The 26174-nt window shown below is 37.2% G+C and overlaps 1 protein-coding gene across 2 annotated transcripts; it reads left to right on the forward strand.

Annotated features, from left to right (window-relative positions):
* LOC109085365 (unconventional myosin-Ic-like) lies at positions 1-25989 on the forward strand. Of its 2 annotated transcripts, XM_042756464.1 has the most exons (33): positions 1-1940; positions 3136-3268; positions 14154-14312; positions 14721-14836; positions 15201-15399; positions 15474-15554; positions 15754-15936; positions 16073-16171; positions 16255-16368; positions 18084-18155; positions 18298-18417; positions 18594-18676; positions 18855-18960; positions 19642-19722; positions 19812-19903; positions 20001-20095; positions 20185-20231; positions 20310-20390; positions 20480-20585; positions 20694-20811; positions 20908-21021; positions 21598-21674; positions 21817-21885; positions 21973-22057; positions 22137-22296; positions 22784-22867; positions 22948-23041; positions 23133-23191; positions 23754-23889; positions 24125-24195; positions 24280-24377; positions 25174-25273; positions 25493-25989. In XM_042756464.1, the coding sequence occupies exons 3-33, from the start codon at positions 14187-14189 to the stop codon at positions 25511-25513; spliced, it is 3087 nt and encodes a 1028-aa protein (XP_042612398.1). In that variant the 5' UTR covers positions 1-1940; positions 3136-3268; positions 14154-14186; the 3' UTR covers positions 25514-25989. The 2 variants fall into 2 exon arrangements, with proteins under 2 accessions (XP_042612398.1, XP_042612397.1); XM_042756463.1 differs by lacking the exons at positions 1-1940; positions 3136-3268 and adding an exon at positions 11116-11500.
* The last annotated feature ends 185 nt before the right edge of the window (positions 25990-26174 follow it).

The following is a 26174-nucleotide window of genomic DNA, read 5'->3' on the forward strand; positions in this document are numbered from 1 at the left end:
TAAATGGATAATCCTAGTTAAAATAATTCTATTGCAATATTCACTATGCAGAGATTGTTTGCTTTTTTGGCTTTTGCTGTTTAAAATTTTTGTTAGAACTTATGAAGATTCAGGCAGTTTCATGGTGCATGGTCAATTTGTGTATAAATTTCCAGGTTAAATGTGAATGTGTACCATTAACACAGAAGTACAATTCATCCATTTCTTTTTGGATTCTCTAATCATCTTTTTATAGTCATATTATAGAGAATTTGCCAGGTACAGGACTTTCCCTTAGATGCAATTACAGCACACTTTTATTAAAAAATGCTGAATTACAGGATATGACCTGAGTACCTGTCTTTAACCTGAAAATCTCCAGAAAGTCTTAATATGATTCAATTTTATATAGCACCGGCCAAGAAATAACAATATAAGTAGTCGACAACATCATTAACATACCGAGTGTATTAATAAACGGACACTTACCTTTTTGGAAACAGCTCTTACAACTGCTGTTACCTTTAAATTGTACATTTGAGGTCATAAGATGTATATTTATCCCGATTTTTCCATGTGTCCTCTGTAGGATGATGCATGATTATCCCTGATTCCACTGGGAATACTTTGATCATCACCAGTACTCAAACAACAGCTGCTTCCATGGTTGTGTTTGACTAGTAGAAAATTCTTGTGATAGAAAATAGTTGTAGTAGTTCATCATAAGATGGTAGCCCACTGGCTCCTCCACCTCGTCTGGCAAGACGTGACAATGTGTCCTCTTCTGGCTGGAGGACCTGAGCTGCAGCAGCGGAAATAGGCGACTGTCATAATACGTGTAAATACTGAATGAGATTCATACTCAAAGCCCCGGTGACAATGTGCAGACACCACTCTTCATGTTTACCTCAAATGAGCTCTGAACACTGATGGGCTGGCGACCATTCACCCTCATTTATAAACAAGAATATGGTATATTACAACAATTGTGAGCCACACTGTTTTTCTCTCTCTATTTATACATTATACTTGACGTGCAAATAACCTGGGATTCCTCTCAGTGATGGTTTAATACATGTACACAGTGAGGTTTACATTTAGAGTTTGTGAGGTAGCTGTACAATACACAAACAGATTTAAAGAGAAACAGCATAACACAATAATGATGATACAATTCTTTACTTCAACAGTCTGAAAAGTTTTCCTTTTGAGATATTTTCAGTCAGTAAGTCGTGTAGTCATTTGAAGATGTGTTTTGTTTCAGTTATGCATTTTAAGACATTTGGTTTTGTGAATTTTTTATGTAAATCTGTACTCATTTGGACAGAATTGTGACGTAAACTGATAATACAGCTGAGAGGGAAGTAGTGCATTAAACCTGTTCATTGTATACTTTGCAAACAGTCTGTCAGCTTGTTTTATGTAAAACTAATTTGCAATTCAGTTTTTCATTTTCACAATTTTTAATTTCCTATGTTATCATTTATTTGACACTCTGGGTGTGACCATTAGACTACATCGATTAATATTGTTAGCCTTTATAGATTCATTACAGACTACACCTTTGAGGTAATCAGTAATCATCTCTCTTTCTTACACTAAGTCTCTTCTGCAGTGCTGTTGTAGCAGAATACAGACACATGAACAGCTCATTTATTAATTAGAGGAGAGTGAGGTAAGATTTGCCACTTTTAAATATGTTGCATTTATATCATTAAGACACCTGTTGTAAACTGAGTAACACTTTTTTAAAATTATTTTATTAAAGATATTTTTTCACATCAACAAACATGGGAAAATTTCAATCCCATTTCCTTAATATTTAGAACAGCTATCCTTAAGTAACTTCACCAATCCAACCTAACATGAGTATTAAGTGTTACTTCCTCCTTGCAGTTTCCTGGCCATGTAAGGGTGAGATTTTCATACGTTTGTGGAACATGGGAGCAAAAGGGAAAGAGGTGAGAAATGTTGTAAATAAATGTATGCCTAGGATGTCTGTGTTTTGTCTGTTAAAAGAGGCTTGACAGTTGTGAGGCTGGTCACGCTAACCAAGCCAGGTAAAAATTTTACAGTGTTTCCTTTAGTTTTTAATAGGTTGTCACTTGTACAATGCCCATTGCAGGGGTAAAAACTGTTTAGGAACAGTAGATGGATGTCATGATATAGGCAGGCACTGCTGTTTGTTTGATCAAATGTGCTGGTGTTAGTATGTTCCCCAAAATCTGCTATTCTAAAGTGTGAACAGTGAATCCTAGTCTTTAGCCATTTTCAAAAAACGTATAAAGACACGTCTTTTTCATCAGCATGACCAATTAATACTAGCACTTCTTACCTGTTCTGTTCTCTTTGTTTTTTCTACTTTATTAAAAAAAAAAAAAATAAAAAAAATGTGTAATGTGCTAGGCTAACCCGAGACTTGTCACATCACTTGTATACTGTTGCTCTCTTGTTGGTCTGAGTGCTTCTATTGTTCTCCTCTTAAGTCGTTTTGCATAAAAGCGTCTGCAAAATGATTAAATGCAAATGTAGCCTAAATGTTCTGATCCATGCATACAGAAACTACAAGCCACAAATCTTTGTGTGTGTATTCTGGGAAGCTCAAATAAATAGTCAACAAACGTTTACTGTAGTAGGCCATATCCACTGCAGTGCAGGGCGGTACGGCTTTCTTAGGGAGCCGTCATGAAGCATATTGTATTGTACTGTATACATCATTGAAACGCTGTCCTGCATAGTTCATTCACAGACACCAGGGGGCGCCCGACTGTTTCTCAACACATGCATCCCAAATGACAAGTTTGATAGTTTTGCGTCTCCTTTTTAGCTTGATATGTATAAACTACAGTAATCAATGCAGCAGAGAATTCCCCTCTACTTTTAACGGAACGTTTTAGTCCTTTAGATGTTCTGGGGCACCACAGGGGCTGGACTGAAAATGGGAAAGCGTCTGAGAAAACGGTTATTTTGTGGGATGTGTGCGACCCTCGGCACTTTCCCATTGTTTTAATCGCTCATCTACGGGGCAGGAATTCCAGAACGGCTCCCGCCCGCCGGTCACGCTAGTCGTCTTCATGGAATATTTAGATTTAGATCTCGGTCTTATTCATCTTTTTTTCTGTTGAGTCAGTATGTGCTCTCTACACCTGTCTACAGGAATGACGTGATGCCCGTGAAGCCTCACTGAAGCGAAGCAGACCGAAGCGCGCGTCCTCCCTGCACAGCGCGAGCGTGACCTTTAGGTGGACCAGGCTGTTGTGCTTTTGAAACGTGATCGGAAAAATTACAGGTAAGACAAATGGCTCCTAAATGTATCTAGTAATCTTTCCAGCGCATCTAGAGACTTAAGTTTTGTATGCTCCCTGAATTTGACGAATTCCTCCTTTGACACAATGTAGTTTAGGTAGGCGGCTGTCAGTCCGAGTCTCATCCGTGTCTTAGCTTTCTCTTATTTCTAAACGTCTTATGATATAAGTAGCCTATTTAGGAGTGAACAGTTAATTACATCTTTATTCAATTAGGTTAAATTATGTTAAACCAAACCTATAGAATCGCATTTATATCATTAATTTAAGGCATATATTTAAGTTTTCCAAAAAGAGGACAGTCGGGGGCGGGGTTCGTGGGTGGGTAGCAGTATATGTAGCAAGGTTTTTGTTGTTGTTTAGTTATTTTGTTTTTAGAATAAATAAAAAGAAAACAAGTAGATAGAATAGAAAAATAATATGGATTTCTAGTTTTAGAGGCTCATTTTTAAATTAAAATAAAAGTCAATAGAACAGAAAAAGAATAGATAATGCTTGTGTTAGAAGGTCATTGTTTATAATAAATAAAAAGAAAAAAGGAGAAAGAATAGAGAATGCTAGTGTTAAAGGCTTTTTTCTTTTTAAATAAAACAAGTAGTTAGAATAGAAATAGAATAGATAGTGCTAGAGTTTATAGAGGGTCAAATGAAGATGAAAGAGACTAGGACTCAGCTGCTTGGATTGAGTTGGGCAGGTCATTCCACCAGGTTAATCAAACAGTTAATGAAAAAGTCCATGAAAGTTTTATCAGGTTGAATGCAAAATGTTTCAATACAGGCATTTCAATCAAATGTATTTTATGCAATATTTGAAACCTTTAACCCACTTGGGAAAATCAACCCATGGCAACAGTTTAAAAAACGCAGATTTGGCAACCCTGGATCCAAAAAGAACTGCAGCAGTCAGATTTGACGGATCAATTGTCAGAAATTCAGCGGGAGCTGGATAAAGAAAACAGCCAAATCCTGGACATTTTGGGTGATTAAGAAATCCTGGCCAGATGCATTTTTTTTTTAGGTCCAAAAAGAGGACATGTCCTAGGAAAAGAGGACATATGGTCACCCTAGGCAACCCTAAACTTTTTTGAGGTGTGATGAATAATGATTTATCTCCTCACAAAAGAAAAAGCATATTGCTTGTTGTGCTCAAAGGCCTCTTCTTCAAGTAAGTTTAATTAACGTCATAAAAAAGAAAGAAAATCCTAATAATGTACTAAACAAACTCAAATGTCAAAAAGCAGAATGATATGTTATTAGCTACACCCCCTGTAGTGTGTATGGGTGCTTCTTCACCTTTTGGCGTTTTTATGCTCTAGAGATTTAAAAAAAATATATTTTATTTTTTTAATCAGATTTCACTTTTTCCCCTACATTAAAAATGCATTGCAAACTTGTGTCACTTATTTAGCTTCATATCTCAAAATGGCTTTCCTATATATTTATATATATATTCCAACATCATCACTGTATGATCTAAGTTGTGGCATCATTTCCACTACCGTAAACAACTTTACCTAAATATTCTTTTTCCAAAATATAGTATCAGTGAAGAGAATGTATAGGATACATAAAATGTTAGTTTTGACACTAGACTTAGGCTGATTCGGCTTTTTTATTTTAAAGAAGCATAAAATGTAATTTCACCACAGAATGTCAAAATTGTCCACAAGTCCACAAACATGTGCATAGTCAAAGAAACACCCCTAGCATAACCCCAGATAAACCGAATATAAAAAGTATTTTCATAAATGCAGTTATTTACATTTTAATTTACACACAATATACATTGCTTAAAGCAATGATGTACAGTCTAATTAAAAATAGGTACAAAAGCTGTCACGTGGTTGTTACCCTTTTAAAAGGTGCTAATATGTACCATTTAGTTATTGATATGTGCACTTTGGGTACTAATGAGTACTTTTAAGGTACCGATATGCACCCATTTGGGTAAATTACCTCTAGACACTGTTACAAAATTGTCTGTAACAGTCATTTTAGATCGTTGGTTTGCTTCAAAGGTTGACCTCTGTTGCATTATTGTGTGTTTGCAGCCCAAACTAAGCTTCAGTGATTACATTACACAAGTCCTTGTCTCAGTTTCAATCTACTTCTGTCACGTTTCTTTGTCTATCGTAGCTGGTCTAATGATCTTTCAGTTAACTTCAGTCTTGATTATTCCCAAATTCAGAGAGCACTGATGATTATGACATTGGAAACGGTAGGTATAGCAACTGTGTGTGATACTTTTTTAGTCATTTTATGACTATTATCCTGGTAACCACTGAAAGCATCTCTGAATGGGAGTTCTCATCTTGTATGTAACTCCAAGCAAAATATACATTACATTTGTATATTAAATATAATTTATATATTAAATATACATTAAATTTAAATATAAATTCAAATATCTATATATTAGAATATATAAATACTAGGACTAATTCCATCTGTTTTACATCTCAGTGTGATGCAAGGAATTGTTTGTTGAGCAAATTCACTTCAGTGACATGTTGGTGACACCTGCAGGCAGCTATTTGCCAAATAATAAAAGCAGAGCCATATTAGCTTTGTCAAAATCATACACAAGACTTAAGTAAAATATATGTGTGTACTTGAATATTGCATTAGAACATACATGGGAAGTATTATTATCAGTGTTCTTCTTTATAGTCAGTGCTGTTTAATGGAATGGATCACTTATGCAACTCTTGCAACAGAGTATTCCTGCATTGCTCTGTTCCAGTCTGGGCCAGTGAAATTACCAGGGGCCATGTGGTCATTCCTAAGTCACAAATAGCAGTTTCACTTTGGGACAGTGTGGTATGTGGTGAATTTGGGTCCATGAAATGGTTAATGCAGGGAACCTTTGTACACAGTGCCTGTTGTAGCCCAGTTGAAATAAAGGTGACTGAGTCTTCCACTGATGTTTGTGTCTGGCTTTTTGCATTTTTCCTTCTTTGACTCCACAACCCCACAATACCACTCTGTAAGAGCTAAAACAAATAAATAAAAAATATAAAAGGCATCAAAAGAAACAATATTTTGTGAAAAGCTAATAGAGATTATTGAACAGTCAAAAGATTTGTGATTTTATTTTAGGACAGAGGTTATTGTTTTGTTATAGTTTTATTATTTAAAGTTTCTGTCAAACAAATGAACTGTATTGTAATGCCAGCTGTAAAAAAGCCACTGCTGAGGAGCAGACAGGTGTTTGAAGCTACTGGAGGCTCAAGATCCTCTCCATGCAGACTGACAGTTGTGTGTAAAGCTGCGTTTCAGTCACTGCTAACCAAACCTCACAAAGAGAAACCTGCACAGCAGCTGTAGAAACACATGAAGACTTGTTTTTAAATAGTTTTATTCACCTACGAATGCTGCAGTACACTGGATGGTTCAAATAAATGGATTTCTGTTAGTTGATGAATGGCCATCCTATTCCAATGAGACTGAAACATCAGCAAGGAGGTGGTGGGTGATGATTTGGGTTGGAATATTGGCAAGTGAGATGTAAGGTCATTTTAAGGTGTCAAAATGGAGTTCATAACTGACCATTTTCTGCTGTGGTATAAAATGAAGAATAGTGCTCTCAGAAACAAAAGGATTTTCTTGCAAGATAACACACTATCCCATGCTGCATAAATACCATTGTGCTAAACAGTTTAAAAATGTGTTTCTACAGCCACTGTGCAGGTTTCTCGTTTCTGCATGTTTCTTGAAGAACAACCTTTCCCTTGGGCATGAATGGTGCAAGAAACCCTAGGGGATCAAATAACAAGGCCACAGTGGACAGTATACATCTATGTGTCCAAATGCTGATCCGTGAGGGAAAGATCCATGGCCATAATATCTATTGCACGCTCAGAGGGTGGTATGCTCTCCGAGACTGCCTTGTGGTTAGATACAAACTTATGCAACCTCAAACCTCCCATTCCACAAAGCTGACAAGCTTCTTGAGCCAACTGGATGCCCTTCTCTTCATAATTGACACTGGCCATTCCTTCATCTATGTTAAAATCTCTCATAATGAATTTTGCTCCTAGGGAGTGTGAATGTTTTCTCTAGTGTGCGAGATGCTTCAGTCCATAGTTGGCACACCCAGGGGATGACGATGCTCTGAAAAGATGCACTTTCACATGGAATGTTTGTGGCTGAGAGTTGAAATCTCCATTGCTCTACCAGAGAAATCTTAAGTAATTTCGATCCGCCTCATCAACGTGAAACTGATGGAATATGCACTCAATATCACACATCAAGGCTACTGGATGTTGTCTGAATCGCAAAAGAATGCCAGTCAGGGTATTCATCAAATCAGGGACTGCAAGCAGGTGGTCATTTATGCTGATTCCCTTGTATCGGGCAGAGCAGTCGAAGACGATGCAACATTTCCCTGGCTTCTTTGAGTGGTACACCCCATGATGCAGGGCATTTTGTCTGCTAGAGTAGAGAAATGTTTCCAACGTTTGGCTGTCTCACTTGTGGGGATGTGTGCATGGTCCACAGGGATGCATTGCTTTGTGTATGCAGGGGGAAGCTCTAGGACTGACGTAGAGTTAAAGCCTCTGACTCTGAGACCTGACACTCTTTCAGTGGACATCAGGAGGTTTTTTTTTGACCACAGAGTCACTGGGCATTTCTCTGCATTTAGGCCTTGACTTACTGCATGTTCAATGAAGACGGTGTCACTTTGTGTGTCTAATAAAGCATAGACAAGTTTCTCAGAAACTGGGTTGCTTTGTGAGGACAACCATACAGGAGCAATCATGGAGGTATTAGCAGATGTACTTCCTGATGCTACACTCAATGATGTTACCACAACCTTCCCATTCATTCCCATGCATTCTCAGAGTTCTGAACAGGGTATGGCTTTACTCCTTTAACAAAGCTGTCGTCATGCAAACAAGTAGGATGTCTTCCCTTGCATGTATTACAGGTATGTCTGTGACGAGAATCTCTGGCACTGTGACCTGGCTTCAGACATCCATAGCACAGCCTTGTGTCCTTGATGAACTCCGTCTCTGTTCTTCAAGAGGCTTTGAAGTAAACTTAGAACAGACATAAATTTGATATCCACTTTCTTGACAAAACAGGCATTACTTAGTGTTTTTAATAGTGTGCCTCAGATTCTCATGCTGTGTGATCATCTTCGTAAAGAAGACATTGGCTTTGGTCTCATTAGACTTAAAGTTATGTTTCTCCGTATTCGCTACCGCATGAAGAGCTTAGAAGGAAGTCATGGAGTTGAAGGCTATCTCAGCCTCAGCTGACATGAAGCTGGTGAAATCATGAAAGGTTGGGAATTCTTGAGTCTCACTCAGTGTTTGAGTAGCTTGACGATTGCAATCAGGCAGCATTCCAATCAGGAAGTTTGCCAAACCGCTTCCAGTTCTCTTCACAATCATTCAGGATTTCCAGTCCTTTCACATGAGGCATAGCGTCCTTGCAAGCATTCAGGAAATCTGAGAAACTTCTGAGTCAATCTGCATCCTTAGACTGAATTTTAGGCCAGCTTGCAAGTTTTTCTCTGAATGCTCTCTGTATTAAGAAAGGCTGTCTGTAACGATCTTCAAGTCTTTTCCATGCATCCTTGGAGGCCGCCTCATTATTTCTGTAAAAGACACCATCTAAAGCCTTCAAAGCAGGACCGGTGACATACTACTTCAGGTAATATAGCTTATCTGCTCAGGAGTACTTGCAATCCATTACAGCATTGCTTCTGTGTGGTCAATAGGCTGTTTAACATGAAGACAGATCCCAACCTTTACAGTCATTTTGTTTAGTCCGTGTTTCAGACTGTACAGTGATTCTGAACTGATTTGCACAGCAAACATACAACGATGCCATGTCTGCTCAGAGATGCTTTCAGTTAAATGTGAAATATTCACTTCAATGAGTGCCAGAAAATATTTGTGTGTGTTTTATGCGTGTCAGTGTGTTAGTCTGGTGAGGTCTATTTTTTGATTGATAATGTGATGAAGCAGCAACAAAGGTGCTCAGTACAGGATGTTTGTACGTGTGTTCTCGTATGTGTGCATGTTTGCTTTTGAATGAAAGGCCCAATTGTTGATGTAGAGAAGGGAAATGCCAAACCATACTGAAGCAAAAGACAGACAGTGGCTCTGAAGTGATCTTACAGAACACATACAAATTGTTTGTTTATGTGTGAGTTTGAAAGGGCATTGCATGAGCCTGAAGGGGGCTGGTATGAGTTTGTCTTTATCATGTGTTCATCACCAGATTAATTATGTACTAGATGTGTGGGGGTGTGTTTATATGTGTTTGTTGTCTACTACCATGGTCACCATGTCCATCACTGCTCTGTTTTTGATATGTCTGATGCTGTGAATAATTCATTCAGCCCTTCAGCTGGCAATATGCATGAACAGATCAGTGGTATCCATGAGTAGTTTTGCATTTAAATTTGAATAGAAAATTATGAAAATGCACACCCTCTTTATCCATATTATAAGTGGCACACTGGACTGATTAAAATCTTGTCTTCCTGTCTCCCTCCTGTTTTCCACTAGCCCTATAAATATGATTAATGAGATTGTACATCAGGCCTCCTTTGCATAAGCCAAGTGTTTTCAGTTCTATGACAAATGGATGGTTTGGCTAAATGCAGCCCGATATGATTTTCAAAATACAACCTAGATGGTAAGAGAGTGAGAATTCTTGAACCTTGATTTTTTTTTTTGTCAGTATTTTACACTTGTAGTCTTTGTCTTGTACTGAATATCAGCATGGTTTTAATTTGGCCGCTGGAAATCATCATAGTTGTGCTTATATACAGTACAACAGTAAGAGTGTGATAATGATTAAATATCTGAGAAAATACAACAGTTCAATACCCCAAAAAGTTAAAATGGAAATTGTGGGAAAATTTAGCAAAAAATTAAATCTTTAAATTAAAACATTGTTTATATATATATATATATTGTACTGTATTATAATGTATAATGTAATGTATGGATTGACAGTTATTAGAAATATGGCAGAGTTTTTATCGGAAATATGTAGGCAGATGTGCTTACAGTGCAATGAAATATTTCCAAAAGGGTCATCAAGCTTTACTGAAGCGTCTAAGTCCACTCCAGGTTTTCCTCTTCCTGTTCTCTGCCTGCGCCACTCTGATGAGTGATCCTAGAGAGAAAGAAAACAGACAAAAAAAGGGGAAAAAAAACTGTTTGCAGTTTGTGCTTCATCTGTTTGTAATTTTAAGACAGAGAGAGAAAACAGGCACAAAAAGAAAGGAGACAAATAGGCTTTTGCTGACAAATGACATTTATGCATCTGACAGCTATTCATTGATCAATTGTTACAAATGTGCATGAGTATTTATGAATAAGTATGAATATGAGTATGAATATGGGGGAGAGAACGAAAGGGAGAAAAGATAAAAAATATTCTGAGGTTAAATCTTGTGACATTTGTTTGGCCATTTTAATAGCCTATAGTCATGTTTGCATGTAGTGTCAGTGATCAGCTGATGTTAGACTATTTTCCCAACTCTCTCATTGTTTATTTGCCTTATTTGTGTAATTTAGATTCTGCAAAAGCTAAACCTGCAACCCCTTTTCTCTTTCCTTCCTTTGTAAAGGGATGACTCAGTCCTGCTGTTATTTTGTGTGCAAAGGGAAAGAGAAGGATAGCAGATGAAAGAAATAGAAACTATTGAAGAAAGAGATCTGTTAAAGATAGGAAAAAAAGGAGGGTGAGTCTGACAGAGACTGACTGAAAGTAAACCATAAAGTTTGATAACAGGAAAGAGAGAAGTTTTTAAAGTGGTCTTTTGACTAATCATCTGTGGGTGGGGCTTTGGTGTGGGAGACTGTCAACAGTGTTTTCCCCTTCATGGACTTCTAGAGCAACAGAGAAGAACAGAACAAATGCATTTGTTTTAGTGAGAGAGGGAGAGAGAGAGGGAGAGAGGAAAGCTGTATTAGAATGTAAGTGTAGAGGATGGACCGTCAACATGTATGAAAATGGATGTGTGTGCTTTAGTATATGACTAAGAAGACTTTAGAAGATGACTTTAGAAGATTTTGGTGTGTGTTACATGCTGAACCGAGAGGAACTACTTTCATGCAATAAGATGCACACACAAACTTGTCAGACACACCTTGAAGATTATTAGTGAAGGACTAGAAACACCAGAAGCGAGGGGTTCCCTTAAAGAGAAAGAGAGAGAGAGGGAGAAGGATGAAGTGCCGCCGCAGGGTAAGACTTCTTGTTTTTACATCTGTCTATGTGGGTGTGTCATGTATGCTTGTATTCCAGTTTTCAAACAGTGACTTTTTATTTCATAAAGTAAATCAGTGCCCCATTTAGTGTTTTCAGTGTATATATGTGCATGGTGGGTTGTGGACATATTTTTCTGATTGTTTGAGCGATCATCAGAGGTTTGTTGTTGATTTGCCACTCCTTCAAGCATAGCATGTCATACATAGCTATGGTGACACACTGCACAAGATCTCTTTCCTATGAGGCCAGCCTGCCTATCTTAGTGTCCAGCTGGAGATCACTCATATGGGCTACAGAGTACAGAACAACCCTTATATGGAAGAGCTGGAGACTTATAAACACAAAAGCCCAGAGAAACGGCTCAATGCCAGATTATACAGCAAAGCTGTATTACACCTCCCTCGGGGAGTACAGTACCCACATTCTCAGCTGTAGGAATAGTGTCCAAAGGCTATTTCTTTTGAAATGCAATGTAGAATTCTCTGTTAAATACATCCTCATACAGAAACTGATTATTTGAGTCACACAAGCAGCTCAGTGACTTGAGAGCTCTTTTACACCTGGTATTTCTTCAGTTTTGAGTACTTGCAGATGTAAAACTGGTCTAATATGTTTTGTGATCCAGTCACTCAAATTACATTTGGAGGTAGTCAAAATGCATGTGACCACATCATATTTATGTAAATGCTAATCTGTCCTGGTATATCGTGGGCAGCAGCAAAGAACAGACTACTCAAATGTCAATCAACCTTTGAGCTAAAACAATCATTGTAAATGTTGTTTATGTGTGACTATGTGTAATACAGTATGTATATATATATATATATATATATATATATATATATATATATATATATATATATATATATATATATATATATATATATATATATATATATATATATATATATACAAAAAAATCTTGAGAAAACTAAAAAAAATCTTGAGGCCACCAGCTAATAATTATTATTATTTTTTTTATCTGCAGAAACTCAGAAAGCTTGCATTTTAAGTTAAGTGGAGCATTCATTTTATGTAATAGTGATGTATAACTTTAAGTTTGTCTAACTTGTGTATCAGTTCGTTGAGCAAACTAAAATGTAATAGAGAATTAATTCTCTACACCAAAACAAGGTGTATAAACTTCACCAAAGAGAACAATAAGCACTCTAATGGTGACTTTTTTTTACAACAAAATATAATCAAAATGACTACATAGATCTAATTCTGAATAACAAAAATGTATTATAATGAGTCGCCATGCTTTAACCAAAAACTAAATATTTAATTACCAGTTACCATTACCAGTGCTCATACTAAATGGCTACAAAATTGACTTCATTTAATTTTTTATGTATTGTTGTCGTTTTCTACATTCTATAGATCAGTCAGCCTCTAAAATAGCTTTATCTGACAAAATAAAAGTTGGATTTACAGTGAGCAATACATTGATGTTGTAAGTGATATATTCAGCCGGACTCATGTATTTGATGGGTTCTTTTTTGAATATGAAGTTTTAAAACTTGTTTGGTTTAAAAAAAACATGGCCAATTTAAACACCCCAAATGGAACACAGAAAACATGAGGGGCACAATGAGGAAAGGATTTTTTTTTGTGTGCGTACATCTGTATCCTACTGTGTAAGAGTACATAAGAACATAAAACACACACACACACAGGGCGAAGAGAATGATGGATTAAGAATGGCAAAAGGAAATATTTAAAAATGCAGGTGTTTGGGGAGGGGGGTACACCAGGGTCTTGTGATTTGTTAAAATCTTGTTAGTCATTTGAGGGGACCCTTATCACTAATTAATTGGAAAATAATCTGTGGAACAACAGTGGAGCAGAGCCAAGGAAAGTGAACATCCACTCACACACAGTTATACCCAGCATATTATTGTTCTAGCATGAGGTTTCACAGGTGACCTTCCTGTTTCTCTCGCAAACACACACACACACACACACACACACACACACACACACACACACACACACACACACACACACACACACATTCTCTCTCTCTCTCTCTCTCTCTCTGAACCCACTCCAAAAACACACTTCCTCAAACGCTTAAGGTCTTGTCAAATTTTCCACTGGATTTACATGCAGAGGTACCAGCACTTACTCTGAAAAACATACAACTGTGTTTGTGTGTCAGGAACCAATGACAGTTATTTACATTGCACCCTTCCTTAGTAAATTTGTACTCACATGAATGTGTGTTGTTTGTACTTTTATAGTTTTATAGAATTGTTTTGATTTTTGCTGTGTATATTTGTGTTGTTTACTTCTAAACAATTTCAGAGGGATCTCCAGACGTTTATGTTTGCATTTTTATAATATGCAGAATTCTGAAAATGTTAACAAATTACTCAAAACATTTAATATACAACCACACAAGGGGCAGGGACGTGCAGAACTTTGTGAATGACGGGCGTTCCAATTCTGTGTAAATCGGTGGAATTTTTTTCAGAATTTCTGTGGCCGCAAATTCCATGTGGGCCTGGTTGTAAGTGTACATACACACACTCTCAGTTCCTGTATTGTGGCTCTGCTGTGTGTAAGTGTTTGCATCAGTGTTCTCTTTGTGTTTATTTATTTTACACTTTGTCTCTCTTTATAGGAGGTTGGTGTAGAGGGGGGTGTAAGGTTAGTGATGGAGAGCGCTATCTCAGCAAGAGATCGGGTCGGCGTCCAAGACTTCCTGCTCTTGGAGAACTACAACAGCGAAGCTGCTTTCATTGAAAACCTGCGCCGCCGGTACAGAGAGGGCCTCATTTATGTAAGACATACACAAACACCATATTACTATATAATATAATAAAATACTTTTAACTAGAGTTACATAGAATATGCAACTTATGACCATGTACATACTATAGGAAAAATATACAATGCTGTTTAAAAGTTTGCGGTCAGTAAGGTTTTTTTAAAAAGAAATTAATACTTTTAATGAGCAAGGATTAATTAAATTAATCTAAATTTATTTCAAATTGGAATATTTAACAATATTATTGTATTTTTTGATCAAATAAATGCATACTTGGTGAGCAAAAGAGACTTCTTTTAAAAAGATTTAAAAATCTCATCGACCCCAAACTCTAGAGTGGTACTTTACATTAACTGTGGTTTTCTGCTTTGTTCCACCTATCTTTCTCTCTTTCTACCTCTTTATCGGTCTGTCTTCATAACATATATTGGCTCAGTGCTGGTGTCAGTGAATCCTTACAGAGAGTTGGAGATTTACTCCAAACAGAACATGGAGCGTCACAGAGGAGTCAATTTCTATGAGATCTCACCTCACATGTGAGTGTTAAGTGTGTTTGTGTGTGTTATGGCCGTGAGAATCCCTGAGAACATTCCGCCAATTCTTTTAGTATTTCCTGGAGATTCCGGAGACTGGGCCATGCATACAACTTTCCACTCACACATACACCCACACACCCACATACTCATTTAAAAAAGAATCATGAAATCTTTCCCATAGAAATGGGGAAATATGTGAATGCAGGAAAGAACACTGCGCTTGTCAACGGATTTCACAGGATTTTTTAAACTTTTACACATTAAGTGTTTGCACACATGAAGAATAGTTCATGGTTTTGAAACCTATTACTGTAACTGGTTTTATTATATGTGAGCAAGTCTGTTTCTGTTTGTGTGACTTCAGTTTTGCCCTGGCCAATAATTCATATCGTGCTCTGCGGACTGAGAGACGAGATCAGTGTATTCTGCTTTCGGGAGAGAGTGGCGCTGGAAAGACTGAGGCCTCCAAAAAAATACTTCAGTACTACACACATATCTGTCCCACCCGCAACAACACACACACTATCAGAGAGAGACTGTTGCAGTCCAACCCAGTACTGGAGGTAAGCACACACAAACACTGCAAGGGTCCTCTGTACACAGCATGCTAAATGGCACTCTCACTCTGTCACAACAGGCTTTTGGGAATGCTAAAACTCTCCGGAATGACAATTCGAGTCGTTTTGGGAAATACATGGACATTCAGTTTGACTATAAGGTAAATGTAACACACTTTGCTTAAATCCAGCCCAAATTTACTGGTTTTCATTTCTGCTGATCACATTAGCAAAAGACTGATATATTTCATATTTCAGAAAATATTTGGGAATTGTGAGATTATTGTTATAGGCTTATACATGTAGCCTAACATTTTCTGCACTTTTATAAACTATTCTTTCTGTTTCTGTATTGCTCAGGGTGCTCCAATTGGAGGTCACATCCTAAACTACCTGTTAGAGAAATCCCGTGTGGCCCATCAGAACCATGGTGAGAGAAACTTTCACATCTTCTATCAGCTGCTGGAGGGTGGAGAAGAACCTCTTTTGAAGAGACTTGGTTTGGAGAAAACCAACCCACAACATTATCATTACCTGGTTAAGGTGTTTATGTTAACTGTGTCTATGTGTGTCCATGAAAGAGAGCAGATTTGTCTACCATTATCAGGCCATGGTTATGGTTTGCATGTTAGTGGTGTGTGTGTGTGTGTTTGTATGTAACATATACTCTCTCTTTCAGGGTAAATGTCCACGGGTGAGCTCTATCAATGATAAGAATGGTTGGAAAGTTGTGAGAAATGCTCTCACTATCATAGGCTTTAATGAGGATGAGATACAGGTGCACACACACAAACCCTTTGGACATTCAAGGTCTTCTGTCACAGTCAGGAAACACACTTACAAACTCCCTCTCCTCTTTAGGAGCTGATGGAGATTGTGGCAATTGTTTTACATCTGGGTAACATACAGTTCGGTGAAGATGAGGAGGGAGAGACACACATCACCACTGGACCCCAACTGCAATATCTGTCCCAGGTGAGCTGAGCACTCATGCTCTAAAGGCCCCGATATACTTCAAACAAAGTTCTTTTTCGTTCTTCATTTGAGGGCAAAAAGTAGTTTGAAAAGACTAAGCAACGGTATACTGTTTTCGAACATACCAACACCCCCATGCCGCTGGAAGCGGGGTAATAAACGTGTCACGCCGCCCGCGTGTACCCCCTAAACACAACAACGATGGCGGCTGTGAGAGAAGAACAGTTTCGTAAACATCTGGCAGTAGCATTGATCTGTACAATGGCAAAGAAAAAAAAATGAGAACAAGAAACTTAGATGTTATGGGGGTCCACTTAACGAAAACAGAAAGAATGATGGAGAGTTTGCCCTTTTTATTAAGCAGATGCGGAGCACAGATGAGGAAGTGCATTCTGCATAGTTCAGAATGTGCGCCGCACGGTTTGATGATCTCTTGAAAAGGGTATCGCCATATGTGAAACATGCAAAAACGCACAGGACACCGATTTCCACTACGGAGAGACTGGCCTTGATATTCCGAGTACTAGCTTGTGGGGCCACGCAACAAAATGTGGCTGAAACATTTAAGATTGGACCGTGCACAGCCCGCAAGATAGTCACGGAGATGTGTTCACCTGTCTGACCTCCGTAGAATGAGAAACTAACCGGGGGGAAAAATCGCACGTCAAAGAAGGTGGAGTTCCAGAACACACCCGCCGACTGCGTAATTGCCACGGACCAATGGTAGCTCAAAGATGTTAAGGAGCCAAAACAAACTCCCCCAAAAAGTTCGCTTTGGTGAACTGTTTCAAACTGCCAAAATGAACTTCATTTCGGCCTGATTTCGTTCAAAATGACGTCCTTTCAGTTCGTTATTCGATTTCGTTTGAAGTATATCGGGGCCTTAAGTGAGTTAATGTCCTGACTCAAGTGATATGTTAGTATGTGTCTGAACTTTATACCGGTTTCCGAGGAGTTAGACACTTGTCTCTTTAGAGTCACTTGTCTCAGGTTTGTTGTGTGCTATTTTGTGAAGAGCAGAGTGTCCTGAGGCTGTTTTCTGTTTTAAGATGTATACGTTGCAAAGTGATTTATATCTCCATTTCAAATAAAGATGTTAGGTTAAGGTTGAACAGGGGAGATCTGGCCAACTGAAACATTTTTTTCCCATTATAATTCACAGACTCCTGCACACACAGAAATCTACCTAGAAATACTTACTTGTGGCAAAACGTCTGTACAGTTAATAAAATGAACTTAAAGATTGGATTATAATTATAATTAAATATTATAATTAAAATAATGTAATACGAGTTAAACCTTGAACTAGATGAAATAATTGTCATCACACATTTTAAAGATCCAATTTATCTATTCAGTCCTACAAGTTTAACTTAATAACTAGTGTTACAATTGCTCCTGACCTTACAGACATGATGAAATCTCGTATGACATGTACCAGAGTGACAGCATCTGTCTGAAACCTGTCTGAATATTAGTGTAAATTCTACGACAACATTATAAAAAAAAAAAATGAAATCTTATATATATATATATATATATATATATATATATATATATATATATATATATCCCAAAGTATTTTTGTTGATAGTGTTTTCTTTGTTCGAAAAAGATAATGATCACGCTGTTGTTTAGTGTTACAATTGTCCACTTGATGTCCTGCAGACATAAATAGATGCAGAGAATGTACCTTATTTTTTTTCTCTCAACAGCTGCTGGGTGTGGATGGGTCAGTCCTGAAAGAAGCTCTTACTCACAAGAAAATTGTTGCCAAAGGGGAGGAGGTAATATCACAATATCCCTCTGTCTGTTTTGTCTTGCAACACACTTGATCTTTGCTTATATTCTCATGCATTCTGTCTATTAGTAGATGAACAAACAGTTGTGTTTGTGTGTGTGTGTGTGTGTGTGTTTATTTGATTTCAGATGATCAGTCCCTTAAGTTTAGAACAGGCTCTCTCTGCTCGGGACTCTTTGGCCAAAGCAATATATGGTCGTGCCTTTACCTGGCTTGTCCAGAAGTTAAACCAATCATTGGCCTTTAAGGTGTGTTTCTACTTTCTGTCGATGAGTACTGTGCCCCTGCTTTACTTACTAAGTGGGTTTATTTGTATGAATGTCATCAGGCATGTATAAACTGGAGCTTTTTTTGCTTTTTTCGGTTCTGATGTGCCCTCTAGTGGAGTTATTATAAAGATTATTATATTTTTGTATTTTTACAGGATGAGGTCTACTACTCCAGTAAATGTTCTTCTATTATTGGTTTGCTGGACGTATATGGATTTGAGGTCTTTCAACACAACAGGTGCAGTTTGAATTTTTATTTAATTTTTTGACTATTTGAATATTGGATGTTGGAATAGTAATAGTTTATTTGCATCATTAAAAACATCACATAAAAGAAAATATGGAAATAAAATTACATTAAGATATGAGAATGGAAGTAAGGAATAATTAATGACTGTCTTTTTTTTTGTCTGTAGTTTTGAGCAGTTCTGCATTAATTACTGCAATGAAAAACTGCAGCAGCTGTTTGTTGAGCTCACGCTGAAAAGTGAACAGGAGGACTATGAGACAGAGGGGGTCGGGGTGAGTGTGTGGGAGAAAAATAAGACAAAAATCACTGTATGAGTTCACCTACATTGAAATTATTTCCATTAATATATTTCTAAAACATTTCCATTAATAACACATATGTATTATTTAAAGGAATAGTTCCCCTCCAAAATTTAAATTTTGTCATCATTGGGTGAAGTTACTGTATGAAATTTAAATTTTGTCATCATTGGGTGAACTCGCCCTTTAATCAAGTGCTGAGGAGAGCCTCTATTATGGACAGCAAAACCCTGTTTAGACTTATGTACTTGTATTAGACTTATTTTTGTATATAAAAAAGGATACATTATTCTAATCAAAAGTGACAGTAAATACATTTCTACAAAAACAAACAATTAAATAAATAAAAATTAAGCAGCATGAATGTTTTCAACATTAATAATACTAAGAAATGTTTCTTGAGCACCGAATCAGGATATTAGAATGATTTCTGAAGGATTATGTGACACTGAACACTGGAGTAATGATGCTGAAAGTTCAGCTTTGCCATCACAGGAATAAATGCCATTTTAATATATATTGAAAGAGAAAACCAATGATTTAAACTGCAATAATATTTCACCATATTAGTGTTTTTCAGACAGACTGCTCACATTTCTTTCTTTCATTTTTGTTGTTTTTGTGTAAAACCTGCATTCCTTGTGTTTTGAGCAGTGGGAGAGAGTGGAATATTTCAACAACAAAATCATCTGTGACCTGGTGGAGGAGAAACATAAAGGCATCATTGCCGTTCTGGTCTGTCTGTGTGTTTTCCTTCTAAATATGAGGATTTTATGTTCATCCAGATTGAACTGAAATGAACTAATCTAATTGATTGTAATCAGGATGAGGAGTGCTTAAGACGAGGAGATGCCAGTGACATCACCTTCCTGGAGAAGTTGGAGGACTCACTGGGTGGCCATGCCCATTTTGTCACGTAGGACCACTGGCATACTCTCTGAAGCAGCATGGCCGATGTTTAAGGTATTACTGGGATGTTGTCTGATATCTGATTTGTCCATTTTATATTCCAGTCATAAAATGGCCAACGGGAAGATCCGCAAAGCAATTGGACGAGAGGAATTTAGACTTGTACATTATGCTGGAGAGGTTAACTACAATGTCAGTGGTAAGGAGAGAACATCCATTCATCCATCTGTCCACCCATAGATAATTGATTTGGTGCTGTGATTGTAGTTTTTATCCCTCTATTTTCAGGGTTTCTGGACAAAAATAATGACCTGCTTTGCAGACACCTGAAGGAGGTACAGTGTGTTTACAGTGTGAGCAAGATGGCATGGCTGAAAAATACATGTTAATAAACCCACTGTATCTCATTGCAGGTGCTGTGTCAGTCGGGGAATCACATTGTCAGTCAGTGTTTCCATGCAGATGAGTTGATGGACCAGAGAAGACCAGAGACGGTTAGATTAACATAAACACACACTCTCACATACAGACACATGCTGTACATAAACATAAAAAGAAATGAAGTCTTGTTGTCTCTGCTCAGGCTGCCACAGAGTTCAAGCTCAGTTTAGCTAAACTGATGGAGATTCTGATGTCTAAGGAACCATTGTATGTCCGCTGCATAAAACCCAATGATGCTAAACAGCCTGGTAAAAGCATATGTGTGTTGTATTGATAGACCAATAAATAGCATAGTTTTAATGTTACTGACATTGTGCGTGCTGTTCTCCCTCCTTCCTCTTCCTCTGCTTCTTCAGGTGGATTTGATGAAGTTTTGGTCAGGCATCAGGTAAAGTATTTGGGTTTGATGGAGTATCTGAGAGTAAGGAGAGCTGGATTTGCATACAGACGAAACTTTGAGGTGTTCTTAGAGAGGTCAGTCTCTCAGACACTGATTTTTATGCAACCAGTGTTTCTGCTAACAGAGGGCTTTATTTCTTTACTTTGTTTTGTGTTTTGTTTCTTGCACAGGTATAAGTCTCTGTGTCCAGACACCTGGCCAAACTGGCGTGGGACACTCCCAGAGGGGGTCGCCACTCTGGTCAAACACCTCAACTACAAACCTGAAGAATACAAACTGGGCAGGTGAGGGGTAAAAAGATGAAAGATTTTTAAGGTTTTTGAGGGAAGTCTCTTATGCTCACTAAGGATGAACTTATTTAATAAAAAAAACAGTAATATTGTAAAATATTATGACCATTTAAAATAACTATTTTCTATTTTAATATATTTTAAAATGTAATTTATTCTGGTGGTGGTAAAGCTGAATTTTCAGCAGCCATTATCCAGTCTTCACATGATCCTTCAGAAATAATCTTAACATGCTGATCGATGCTCAAGAAACATTTCTTATTATTATCTATGTTGAAAACATTTGTGCTGCTTAATAATTTTGTGGAAACAGTGATACATTTTTTCATTATTGCTTGATGAATAGAAAATTCAAAAGATCAGCATTCATTTGAAATAGAAATATTTTATAACATCACAATACCTAAATTTTGACCAATTTAATGCATGTTATTTTTTGTCCCTGAAAATAGTGACAAAAATCTAAAGGGGTCAGGAGAAACTCTTTTTCTGGCTCTGGGACGGCAGTGGAAGAGCTGGAATGATAATTCTTGAATTTCAAAAATGTATCTTAGTTTGCTTTATGTTTAGGTCCAAAATCTTTATCCGCTTCCCAAGGACTCTGTTTGTGACTGAGGATGCACTTGAGGCCAAGAAACAAACCATCGGTAAGACTGTGATGATGATAATGTTTCTCCACTGCAATACTTACTTGTAAAGTTGAGATAATTTGCTTTTGCAGAAAAATCTCCTTTGCTGTGTGTTATTATGATATAATGAATTCATTTACAGTATTGGATTGTTTTTAAGCTGTCACTCTGCAGACATCTTGGCGGGGCTACAGGGAGCGTGCCAAGTACCACCGGATCCGACATGCAGGTAACCTCGACAGATAGCCTAAACACAGACAGACAGGCATAGCAAAGGAAGGCAACAGCCAGTCTGTTTGTCTCTTTCATCTTGCAGTAATTGTTATCCAGTCATGGTGGAGAGGAGTCAAAGGGCGAAGGAAAGCCATGCATCGTAGACAAGCAGCTGACACTATACGCAAGTATGAGAGGTTTTGTATCATGTAGCTGAATGAGTTACTTTGATTGTGTCATTGATTTCTTCCTTCCTTAATTCCACAGGTTCATCAAAGGCTTCATCCTGCGCAATGAACCTCGTTGCCCTGACAATGAGTACTTCCTGGACCATGTGAGATTCTCCTTCTTGATGAAGGTGAAACGAAATCTGCCAAAAAGTTTGCTTGACAAGAGCTGGCCAAGACCACCGCCCTCACTCACTGAGGTATGATAATAATATATGATAGAGGTATGATACTAAATTGAACCACTGAACTCTGTTTGGCCAGACCAACTGGAGATTGAATAAATCGGTGTTTTCAGGATGTAGTTGTGGTTACACTAATGTTCAAAATGAATACTTTTACTATTCAGCAAGGACACATTAAATATATGTACTTGAACTAAACAAACAAACAAAAAAAACATAATTTTTTCAACACTGATAATAATAAGGAATGTTTCTTGAGCACCAAATCAGCATATTAGAATGATTTTGTGACACTGAACACTGGAGTAATGATGCTGAATATTCAGCTGTGCCATCACAGGAATAAATCATATTTTAAATATGTTAAAATACAAACAGTTATTTTAAATTATAATTATATAAAAGATTGTATAAAAGACTTCTTAAAAAACATTTTTAAAAATACCCCCAAAAAGCCCCTGGGTACTGAATTGCTTTTGTACAACTTTGTTTTCCCCCGCAGGCATCTGAGCACCTTCACAGAATGTGCATTCGCAATCTGGTCAGTGACTACTGCAGGAGAATCCAGCCAGAGTGGAAGAAGCAGGTACTGCGTTCATACAAGAGCAGACGTGCACAAACACACACATACATGGATAAACTTCACTCATTTCATACTGTCTGCAGTTGGAACAGAAGGTTGTAGCCAGTGCTATCTTTGGGGGTCAGAAGGACTGCTACCCTCAAAGTGTTCCCAAACTCTTCGTAGCCACCAGACTCGGTAATATTCACAATTTCTCTGCTGAAAAACACACATACTGTACATACACGAACAAATACAGAAACTTACTGACAGATTTTTATTACCACAGAGGCTGAAGAGATCAATCTCAAAGTGCTGCAAACTCTTGGGAATGACAACAAGGTGAAGGTAAATGTGTTTTTAAATATTCCATAGAAATGTACTATGCAGTGACCATTAAAAACATAGTGAAGTCACTTCTAGGGCCCACTGGGAATTTTTTAATGCTACTTTGTTTTGTTCCAAGGTTCTATTGTAGTGTTCATTATAAAGTCCACAATGAATGAAGTTAAGTTGAAGTTTATTCATTTTGAATGTTACAGTATTTGAAATAAACTGATGAAGCCTACAATATAAATTGCAACAACATTTTGAACTCTAAATTAAAAAATGATCAGATGCTTCCAGCAGAACAAGCTATCTCAACACCTGAAGCTTCATCCTGTTGTTTCTACTGTAGAGGGCGCACAAAGTCTCCAGAAAAAAAATATTAGACAATATGGACGAAAAAAAAAAGTATAAATTGCTCCTGCAGAACCACCTTACCACAAAACAATGGCCAGTATTTATCAGAAGAAGCCAGTGAACCAATATAATTAACATTAACATTACAAATAAAATGAATCTAATACTTAATACTGTTAATATTAGAGAGGTTGAGAATCTTCTTGTATATTCTTTTATTTTTCAGTATGGTGTACCGGTCATCAAGTACGATCGCCATGGTTTCCGCGCACGTATGCGTCAGCTGCTGTTGACCACTTCATCTGCTGTTCTGGTCCAGGAAGCAAAAATCAAACAACGTATTGACTATGGCACATTGCTGGGTAATGTTACTGTAATACAGCTCTCTTAATTGTTGCCTAACAATACTGTATGACAAGCTTCTTAAAGTTTCATATTCCTGTTTTTCACTGTATCTAATTCTTGGGTAATCATACTCTTCCCTAGTACTCAACCCATAAATTCTCATCAGTGACACACAACCAGTGCTCCATTAATCTCTTTCTGGGTAACACTTCACACAATACCATGCAATCTTGGTTTGTTTCTTTTTTGTAGGTATCTCTGTTAGTTCCCTCAGTGATGGATTCTTTGTTTTGCATATTCCCACCACTGACAGTAAGCAGAAGGTGAGAGAAGCCCTCTTATGTTTTGTAATTGTCTTGGTTGTGCAGTTGGACCTCTGTTTTTCACTTTGACCTTCTGACCTTTAGGGTGACCTGGTGCTGCAATGCGATTATGTGATTGAGGCCGTCACCAAGCTGGCCATCATGGCAGACAAGATACACAATGTCAACATCAGCCAGGATAGGTGTGTGTGTGTGTGTGTGTGTGTGTGTGTGTGTGTGTGTGTGCACAGAGGCAAGTCCAGACCTGTAATAGTGTTTGGGAGTGGTGGTGATGTTCTCTAGAAAAGCATGATGCATCCGTCTATGGCTACATCTTACTTCTTTTCTCTGACAATCTAAAATTTTCTTGATGTATTGAAAGTTGCATACTTTGTGGGTTTTCAATCCAGGATCCCTTGAATAGCAAAATTCTGTCTACATCACCAAGTCTTGTGCAAATTTTTTATACCCTACCATTCAAAAGGTTTTGGTTAGTAAGATTTTTTTTTTTTTTTTTTATAAAAAAGTTAATACTTAATTTAGCTAGGATAAATTAAATTGATTTTTATATCAAATAAATACTTTTTACTTTCTATTAATAAAAAAAATCATGGTTTCCACAAAAATATTAAGTAGCACAACTATTCTCAACATTGATAATAATAACATTGAAAATGTTTTTGGCCACTAAATCAGCATATTAGAATGATTTCTGGAGGATCATGTGACACTGAGACTGTAGCAGTGGCTTTGCTATCATAGGATCAAAGTTACATTACTGTGTCTTTGAACAAATAAATGCAGCCTTGGTGAGCATAAGAGGCTTCTCCAAAACATTGAAAAAAATCGTACCAGCCACAAACTTTTGAACAGAAGTGTGTATATTTTTTTTTTATCTTTGTGTTGTCATTGTATTTAACTTTAGTTTAGTTAACGGCAAGTATTTGTACAATATATGCATGTTTACAGTTTTCAATCTGATTATGTTTAACTCTCCAGTATCAGGTTTGCCATAGCGAGGGGAAAGGAGGGAGTGATAGATTTCACCAGTGGCTCGGACCTGCGAGTTGTCAAGACCAAGAATGGACACTTGTCTGTGGTGAGAATCACACATTTACTGATAAAGAAATACAGGGCCGAAGAATGTTTTGGTTAGAAGGGTAAAGAACAAACAAAATTTATAAAGTTCGGCAGAAAAAAGAAGCAGGTAATGGGATTTAAGGAGGAGAATTCAGAGGGGTTAAAATAAAATGGATTATTTAGCAAATGTTGTTTGCAAGTAAATATGATTAGTATTACCCTGGTCTCTCTTTTCCAGACCACCCCACGAATCTCATGAACAGCTCATGACAGCTCACCAGCAGTGGCCACATCATTTCACAGGACTGGTTTAGCTAATCACTACACAGAGCCAGACTACCCTTTTATGATTCATTTCAGTCTCATTCCAAAAGCACATGTTAGCACGTTAGCAACTGTATATTAAAGGACATTTGCAATCTTTTTTTCTTCTGAATACTGAATTTAGATTATGCTTTAATGAAGATTTTTAATTAAATGAGTTCATTTTGTATTTTCTCTCATCTGACCAATTAAATGAATCTTTGTTTTTTCAGTTATGTTAATAATTCAAGCTTTACTATGCAGATATACTACAGAGTATTTTTAGGAGTTTTTATTAACTAGAAAATCTTTTAAAATTTAAATACAAAAGCATAATGCTTTACAAATAACACCAGTACTTATCAGTGCAATGTTCTATAACTCAGTTGTTGTTGAATAATTTGAAAAAATAAATAAATAAATAAATAAAAAGATTAAATGCATTATGTTCAATGTGTTATGTTTGGTTTGCTTTATTAAATCTCTAAGACTTCAGACAGTTTTTTGTGTTTGGGGCTTTTATTAAATCTCTAAGACTTCAGACAGATGACGGGTGTTTTGAAATGGAGATCAGTCACAACATATCTGCTGTCTGTTGTATGTAAAAAAAAAAAAAA

This window comes from Cyprinus carpio, chromosome A5 (assembly GCF_018340385.1).
Source record: "Cyprinus carpio isolate SPL01 chromosome A5, ASM1834038v1, whole genome shotgun sequence".
NCBI lineage: Eukaryota > Metazoa > Chordata > Actinopteri > Cypriniformes > Cyprinidae > Cyprinus > Cyprinus carpio.

Bases quoted from the DNA above. Each gene is read 5' to 3' on its own strand.
- LOC109085365 (XM_042756463.1), top strand. The intron at 14,313-14,720 runs GTAAGACATACA...TCTGTCTTCATA, and splicing joins ACAGAGAGGGCCTCATTTAT to ACATATATTGGCTCAGTGCT. The intron at 18,677-18,854 runs GTGCAGTTTGAA...TTTTGTCTGTAG, and splicing joins GAGGTCTTTCAACACAACAG to TTTTGAGCAGTTCTGCATTA.